Source organism: Vulpes lagopus, chromosome 8 (genome assembly GCF_018345385.1).
Source record: "Vulpes lagopus strain Blue_001 chromosome 8, ASM1834538v1, whole genome shotgun sequence".
NCBI lineage: Eukaryota > Metazoa > Chordata > Mammalia > Carnivora > Canidae > Vulpes > Vulpes lagopus.
Window position 1 is genome coordinate 36,899,038 of NC_054831.1, and position 8,163 is coordinate 36,907,200.

Consider the following 8,163-nt stretch of genomic DNA (forward strand, 5'->3'; position numbering starts at 1 on the left):
TCCTTGACCTGTGGTCCACCCCCCGGGCTTCGGAGGCCTCACAACTTTTTGGCACTGTCGTGGCACGCCGCGGCCCGGAGGCTGGTCCCGGCCAAACCCCGGTTGCTGACCCTGCGGACCAGCACCTTGGAAACTGGGATCTTTGTTCTGGGCACCTCACTCCGGGCCGGCTGCTGGGGCGCCGCGGGGTGGCTGGACGGGAGGCTCGCGAGGTGCTTGACGCTGATGGGGATCTTGGAGTCCTTCGGCAGAGGCAGACCGCCGGGCGCGCGCAGCGGGCCGCTGGTGGCGACGGGGGACACGGGCTTCGGGCGGGCCGGGCCGGGCGTCTCGTCGCTGGCGGGGCCGGCGCGCGGGTCGTGGGGCGCGTCCCCGCTGGGGCTGTGCCGGGGGGCGCCCGGCCGCTGGCCGCCGGCCAAGCCGTCCTCCGCGGGCCCGGGCGGGGCCCCCCAGCAGCCCTGGTCGCCGCTGGGGGCGGCCGCCGCTGGGGGCGGCTCCGTGCGCGGCTGCGTGGGCCGGTCCGGGGGCTGCGGCTCGGGGGCGCCGCGGTCGAGCCTCCTGTGCTTGCCCGGGGGCGCGTCCCTGGCCCCTTCGGCGCTCCGGGCGTCTCCGCCCGCCCCCGCCCCCGCCCCCGCCGCCGCCGCCGCCGCCGCCTGGGGGGCCTGGGGGGCCTGGGGGGCCGGCGGGGCCGGGGGGGCCGGCGGGGCCGGCGGGGCCGGGGGCGCCTCGCCCTGGTCCTCGGCCTCGGCCTGGGCCTGGGCCTGGGCCAGCATGTCCCAGAACTCCCGGAGGCAGGTGTCGTCCAGCTCCTCCGGGCTCGCCATCTCCTCGCCTCCTCCTTGGTAGGCCACCACGCCGCCGGGCTTTCTAGGGGGCCCCGGCTGGCCGGGCCCGGGGCCATGCGGGGCGCAGCCGGGGCCTGCCTCGTCCTCGGGGTCTGCAATAATATCTCCGCAGCCTGTAAGAGAGTCAAAGCTTTTCAGTGAAGTCACGTCAGAAAACATCAAACAAATACGCTCCGCCGACGGGTCTGAGGGCGGGTCGACGGAGCCGGGGTCAGGGGCGCGGCCGCCGCAGCCGCCGCCGCCGCCGCCGCCGCCGCCGCCGCCGCCTTCCGAGTCGCCGGCGCGGTCCCCGGGGCTGCGGGCGCCGCCGGCCGGCCGGGCCTCCCCCGAGCGCGGCTCCGAGGCGGCCCGGGGCTCCTGGGCGCCCCCGGCCGGCGCCGGCTGCCCCCCTGCGAGCTCACCTGCTGGCCGCGGCGGCGCGTCCCCGCTGGGCTGCTCCGGCGGGCGGGCGCGGGCGGGCGCGGGCGCGGGCGCCTCCTCCTTGACGCACTCCAGGCTGGCGGTGAGCGAGCCGGGCAGGATGAGGCCGCCCGGGGCCGCCGCGCGCTCGCCCTTGGCCTCCGCCTTGGCGCGCTTGTCCTTCCTGCGCCAGCGCATGCTGCTGAACAGCCCCTTGAGCCCTCGCTTTTGTTTGCCGCCGGCCTTGCCCGCGTCTGCCGGCTCGCCCCGGCCGCTCTCGGGCCGCCCGTTCTTGCGCAGCAGGGAGAAGAAGCTGTGCGACTTGGCCACCGAGCTGCCGGCCAGGGAGCCCGCGCCGGGCCCCGCCGGCCTGGGGGGCCCCGGGCGCGGCCGCCCCCCGCCGCCGCCGCCGCCGCCGCCGCCGCCGCCGCCGTCCCCCGCCCCGCCGCGCGGCTCCTCCTTCCTGCCGCTCTCCAGCACCAGCACCTCGGCCAGGCCGTCGTGCGTCCGGCTGCGCACCAGCCCCGCCGGGCCCGGGCCCGCGCCCTTCCCGTCCCCTTTGTTTCGGACCCCAAAAATGCTGGGCATGGTGCCACCCGATCTCCTCTTCTTGAACAGCTTGAAGGCGGCTTTGTTAATCCTCCCCGACGGCTGCTCGGCGGCCGGCGGCGTCTCGGCGGCGCAGTCACAGTGCGAGTCCATGTCTGCCGCGAGGGTCCCGGCCCCGGCGTCCGCCTTCCTCCTGCAGCCCCCCGCGGACGCGCCGCCGCCGCGCTCGCTGACAGCCTGGCCGCCGCCGCCGCGGCCCGCGCTCGTCTCCATGGAAACCGAGCGGGCTGCGCCGCTGTCGTCAGCGCGGGCTCGCCCAGCCCGCTGTCACCCGCGCTCTCCTTCAACCGGAGCCGCTCGCGCCGCCGCTGCAGCAACAGAAACACGCCTAAGAGCGCGCCTCCCGCCCGCCCGCCCAGGCCTTATGCAACACCCTCGCCCACTTCGGAGCCGGCTCGGCCTGGCGCTGCAGGGTCTGTGCGTGCGGGGCAGGAGCAGCAGCCGAGCCTCCAGCCACTGCGGAACCCGGAGCCGTCGTTATGGAAGGCAGATTCCCGCCCGCCGCGCCCACCTTCGGGTTCCTCCTCCTCTCCAGGAGCCCGGTGGGGCATCGCAGAAACCACCACCACCACCACCACCCCCTACAAAAATAATGAACAAATTAATTGATGAATAAAAAATGAAAAATAAAAAGGACAAAGACGTTCACCCCCAACACAGAATGGTCATTGCTCTCGGCGCCTCTCCTGGACTTGACAAGTCTTTGTGTCTTTCCCAAGCCTTTCACGTCTGTCCTTATCACTTGGGCACCAAGCCCAGCAGGCATGGAGCGTGTCTGTTGACATCTGTGGCTTGTCCGCTGCGGAGCCACAGTCTCCAGGTCGATGCTGAATCCTTAGCACTGCGGTTCCAGATTCTGGCTGCAAGAACACCGGCCGGCCGCCGAATACCAATTAGCAACTCTCTGCAAGGAAAGAAGTGCAGTTAGTTCTGCGAAGTGGAAGGTGACTGGTCCTCAGAGGCAACTGTGGCTTTTATCCCACACTCCAGGTCCTGGGGCTCAGGTCACAGAAGCCACGGTCTAGCCTGCACTTGATCACAATGGATGAGTGGAGGAGGGAGGACACACAGGTTGAGAATCTCAGGTCCACTCCACAGGTGGTCCTTGGAGTTCAGGGTCTGCCTTCTTTTCCCTTGGGCGGGACATGGGCTTTACTCCCGATCCCTACTGCTGCCACCCCCTCCCCACTTCCACATCCCCAGGGCCTCCTGCAGCCCCCTCTGGGACAGGGAAAAGCCTGGCAGGGTCCCTGAGTGCCGGGGAGTCTCTGCAATTGCTCTGACCCACATCATCTGGGCAAAAGGGAAACCTTGCCCCAGGGAATGGCCCCATCTGGAGATCTTTTCTATAATCTGACTTCAATGGTGACTGCTAATATTATAACCTTGACACCTAATTTCCTGACCCTAACTGAAGGTTTATTAGCAATGAAAGAAGAAATTTGGAGAAGCATATACATATATTCATGTCATATATACATGAAAGAAGGAATTTGGAGAAGCATATACATATATTCATGTCATATATACATGAAAGAAGAAATTTGGAGAAGCATCTACACATATATATAATTTATATATATTTACTATTTAATAATATCTGATAAAGATATAATATTAATATATGATTTATTTTGTTCATTATTATTGTTTAGCAATATGTGATATTTATGTATACGTGAATATCCATCTTTTCCCTATCATCTTGAGCTTCATTTTTTTGTGAGCTACATGCATTATACTTGGAAGCTAGCTCAAGGTTGTTTCTCTATGGGTTGAAGTCAGAGTTTTACTAATAATGTGTTAAGCCACTGCAGCTCCTGTAGCATGGAACACAGTTGGTTCGAATTTAGGACTTGGGGTTGTTAGCTGTATACTTGCCCTTTTCTGTTGATTTTTATCAAGAACATTGTTTTATAAAATTTTTAAAATAAGCATTTTGGATTCAGGAGAGGTTTTCATTCTCAGCATTTGTTTTTTGTTTGTTTGTTTGGGTTTTTTAAAGATTTTATTTATTTATTCATGAGAGACACACAGAGAGGGAGAAAGGCAGAGACATAGGCAGAGGGAGAAGCAGGCTCCATGCAGGGAGCCCAATACGGGACCAGATCCCAAGACCCCCGGACCATGCCCAGAGCCAAAGGCAGATGCTCAACCGCTGAGCCACCCAGGCGTCCCTTTTTGTTTTTTGTTTTTTGTTTTTTAAGATGTATTTATTTATTTATCCATTTATTTTATAGAGAGAGCATTTATGCAAGTGGGGGAGAGGGGCAGAGGCCGAGGAAGAGGATCTTGAGCAGACTCCCTGCTGAGCTTGGAGTCTGGCAGGGGGCTCCATCCCACAACCCTGAGACCATGATCCTGAGATCACAACTTAAACTGAAACCAAGAGTCAGACGCTCAACAAATGAACAACCCGGTGCCCATTTGAATCTGGCCAGGTCTCTGCCACTCATGCCACACATCCCTCCAGGACAGGGTTTAAACCTGAGACTAGAGAGGCCACTGCTAGTTTTAACTGACCACTTGACATGGTGAATCAGGGTTCTCATTGCCCTGGGGAGGGAAGAGGTGTGAAAAACTATAAAGAGAAATGCATTTGTTACTTCTTCACAAGCTTTTGAAGGCAGTTGAAAATCTTTTCCAGTTCTTTCACACACACCATACAATTGCTCTGATTGGTAGGTTACTACATAACTGTGTCAGTCTGAAAGAGTTTATGACTGGGGTCAGGAAAAAATAAAGCAGTCTATAAAAAATCTCCCCTTCTCCATCCCTGAGGCTGACGTTGGGAGAAGGTGGACTGCTTATCCACTGCAGAGCTCTGACTTCCCAGGACAGGCCAATGTGGGTCTCATTTACATGAGAATCCTTGCCTCTCACCCTCACCCCCACTCCACAACCCCCTCCAGGAAAAGTATGGCCAGGACTTTGGGATGGATATCATTCCTTTGAGACACAGACACCTAAAACAAAGAGAAAGAGACAAAGCAGTCTTTAATCTAGGAAGATGCTGTGGTGGCCAGTCCCTGGCCCTGAAGCAGAAGAAGGCAAGACACTTAGACTCCTCCTCATCTGAAGGCCCTAGGCAAGGGGAGCTTTAGAAGCCATGGTGTGAATGGGGACCTTCAAATATTTTCCATCCCAAGGTCCTCGTTATGGGAACTATCAAAAAAAGGAGAGTGTGGCCAGCCTATGGGGACCTTACCAGAAGAATCAGGCACATGGGGGGAGAGCACCCCCTTTCTAGGGCCCAGGAGCCAGCGAGGGAGGTAGATGGTTGAGTTCCAGCCCAACTGCTGGGGCGGGGCATTTTGAAGCCAAAGGCCATTGCTATGAATCATTGCAAGGGTTTACAGACACCTTAAATCACTCTTCACTGTCAAGAGTAGGGGAGGCAAAATCTGTATTTGCACAAAATGGCGACTATTGTCCCTGAAAGACAGATCATGACGGTGAGGATAATTTTACCAAAAGTATGCCTGTTTGGGGTTATAGTTTCCTCTTTCATTCTCTCTCCCCTACTTCACCAGTGCCCCCACGCACCCCCCAAACCTGCCATCTGAGAGAGCAAACAGAAAATTAGAGTAGGAAGGAGCTGAGGAGAAATGTTTCAGAAAAAAAGCTATTCCAGAATGATAAGATGCTTCACAAATGTGAACAGCAAGCGGGTTTTCCTGGAGACATGTGCATGCTTTTCTTTTTTGGCACAAGGGAGTGTTTATTATTCAGTCAGGGCTTTTTTCTCTGGGTAGCAAGCATCTTTGGAGGAGGTTAATCAAAAGAAGAGAAAAAAAGGTAAGAGAAGCCCAGGAAGAATCATTTGAGAGCTTACCATCGTCATCATCATCATCATCATCATCATCATCATCATCATCATCAATCCCCTCTTCAGGGAGTCTTCTGACCAGCCTAACTCTAGTCTGTGTCCTGAGCTTATTGGATGGAATTTTCTATCTGAGGGGAAACACCCAGAACATTTTGCAGAAAAGGCTGGGGGCGGAGCTGCGCTTCAAGCCACGGGCTGGCTATACTGTGGATCTCCCCTTACCACAGCATTCCCGCTAAGGAGGCAGCTGGCTCTACCTTATGTTTGCCCGAGGTCTTTAAAAGGATAGTTTCATCAATGACATTCGGAAATGATACTTGAACTGGGATCAACACCTCCCGTCTCCAGACCACTTAGCCTGCTCTGGGCCCCGGCCCAATGGCAATGTCGCCTTCCTGCTCTTGGCCATCTCCACCTCCACCTCCACCCCCCGCCCCCCGCCCACCATGATTATCCTCGAAGGCCAGAAGAGTGAAGATCCTCAAACATCTTTGTTATGAGGATGATTGAGGGGAGCTCCAGCCTTGCCAACCTTGACCCTCGTCCTGCAGTTAACTCTGTCCACGTGACCAAGGTCCATCCTTGCCCTACAAGGGATGCCATGGGCCTCCATAAGCTGAGACTACAAGGTGAAATGTACAGTGGCCAGGGGAGAAATGTGTGAACGCCCCTCGCCAGTGAGCCTGGCCCAGGGGCCCACGCTACTGACGTATTTCTGTGCCCTCCTTTCCACGGAAGACACGGCTCCAGGTGAGCACTTGGCAGAGGACTGCAGAGGTCTAAGCACAGTCGGCTACGGCTAGACTGAAGTTCTTATGTTCTCGTTTGCATATTTTGATTTTTAATCTGTCCTAATGTGGGGTAATAGCTGTTCTGGGTATATGCTTACACAGAGAAGAAATTCATTTCTAATTAGTAACATGCAATGTAAAATCCACCCCAACTCTCAATTTTCCATATTAACCCTGGAGCACAGCTGAGGCAGCAGAGGGGAGAGAGCTCATGTCAAGAGGAGAGAGAATCCCATGTTGCCTCTGGAATGGCCCAGAAGCTCAGGGAGTGAGGTGTTCTGGGTTCCACGGGTCACCACTCATAAGGTGTCACCTTGGCCCAGCCCCTTTGGGTTTGTACCTGGATTGTAGAGCAAGAGGGTATGAAGAAAAGACCAAACAAAAGCAAAATGAGCACTTGTCTGTAACTTTGGTGGTTTGAATAAAAGTCATGATAACAAGCATCCTTATCATTGGATTTTTTTGGGTTACATTAGATACATGGGTTGAAATTATGTTCTCCTACTCTATGGTTTGTCTTTCAAGTTGGTATGTGGCATCTTACATAGATGTGTTTTTAAATTCATGTAGTCAAATGCATTAATCTTTCCCTTTATGATATTTATAATCTATATCTTAAGAAGATTTTCCCCCCCATCAAAGTCAAATGATATTCTCCTATCTCAGGGAGCACAGGCCATGCAGAAGCTGGCAATGCTGGCATCGGGGTAGCTCCTAGGCCTCTCTCATACCTTCTAGTTCTTGCTGGTAACCACTGGCATCGCTTGGCTTCTAGACACATCATCCCAACCACCTCCATCTTCACAGGGTGTTCTTCTTCCTCAAGTGTCGTCTGCCTGTGTCTCCTCTCCTTTTATGAGAGCACCAGTTACGTTGCACTAAGGGCTCACCCCACTCCAGAATCACCTCATCTTAATTTTATATCTTAGTCACAATTGCAAAGATCCTATTTCCAAATCAGGTCACATTCACAGGTATCAAAGGGTTAGGACTGTGATGTGTCTTTGGGGGGTCACAATTCAACCCACGACAAGCATCACCGCCAGTGATGGTGGTGGCATCCACCTCACCTTTACCCTTCAGTGCAGCCGCTAGTGCCCTTGACACAGACAGTAATGTGCTTGGACTCACTTTGGGGGGTTCACATTGGGTGCGGGCTTCTCCAGCAAGTGTAGACACTCGGCAGATTTCAAAGTCATTTCAAGGTCATGGAGGGCACTCATGGGGTTGCCAACTAGTTGTTGGCACACCTACATGAGGCTCCTGGGGTCTGTTGGGACCGTCCAAGAGGAACCTAGATGGCTGTCTGGATGGGATAGAATAAGAGAAACACTGTGGTTATTCTTGTTCTCTGATTTCCTACACATGAGCCAGAGCAGCCTGAGAAGCAGATTACACCATAACCATTGATCTGCTCCTCCCCATAGTTCCCCTTTTTCCCTGGCCTGCTATTTGGCCAAAGCTACTCTTAGAAAATATTCTGTCTCAGATTGCAGAGTGGCGTGGGGTCCTTCCAGCTGTCAGCACCAAGGTGGGCACAAGGAAGCCAAAACTGGGCAGAATGAGGTCAGACAGCTGAGGCCATGTGGACAGGATGCCAGGGCTTCGGGCATGGATGAATGCACGCGAGGGAGTGGCCAAACTCAGTGGTAGGAAGCATCTGATCCTACAGAGGGTGTGAACTAAACCA

General features: G+C 55.8%; 1 protein-coding gene across 1 annotated transcript; it reads right to left on the reverse strand.

Annotated features, from left to right (window-relative positions):
• Nucleotides 1-6: 6 nt before the first annotated feature.
• On the reverse strand, nt 7-2,161 carry AMER2 (APC membrane recruitment protein 2). Its single transcript, XM_041767251.1, has 3 exons — nt 1,247-2,161; nt 750-958; nt 7-671 (listed from the first exon to the last, which is right to left on the reverse strand). The coding sequence occupies exons 1-3, from the start codon at nt 2,064-2,066 to the stop codon at nt 39-41; spliced, it is 1,662 nt and encodes a 553-aa protein (XP_041623185.1). The 5' UTR covers nt 2,067-2,161; the 3' UTR covers nt 7-38.
• Between the last annotated feature and the right edge of the window lie 6,002 nt (nt 2,162-8,163).

Bases quoted from the DNA above. Each gene is read 5' to 3' on its own strand.
- AMER2 (XM_041767251.1), bottom strand. From the start codon at position 2,066: ATGGAGACGAGCGCGGGCCGCGGCGGCGGCGGCCAGGCTGTCAGCGAG. The intron at 959-1,246 runs GTGAGCTCGCAG...ACTCTCTTACAG, and splicing joins CGCGCCGCCGCGGCCAGCAG to GCTGCGGAGATATTATTGCA. The intron at 672-749 runs GCCGAGGCCGAG...CCGGCCCCCCAG, and splicing joins TGGCCCAGGCCCAGGCCCAG to GCCCCCCAGGCCCCCCAGGC.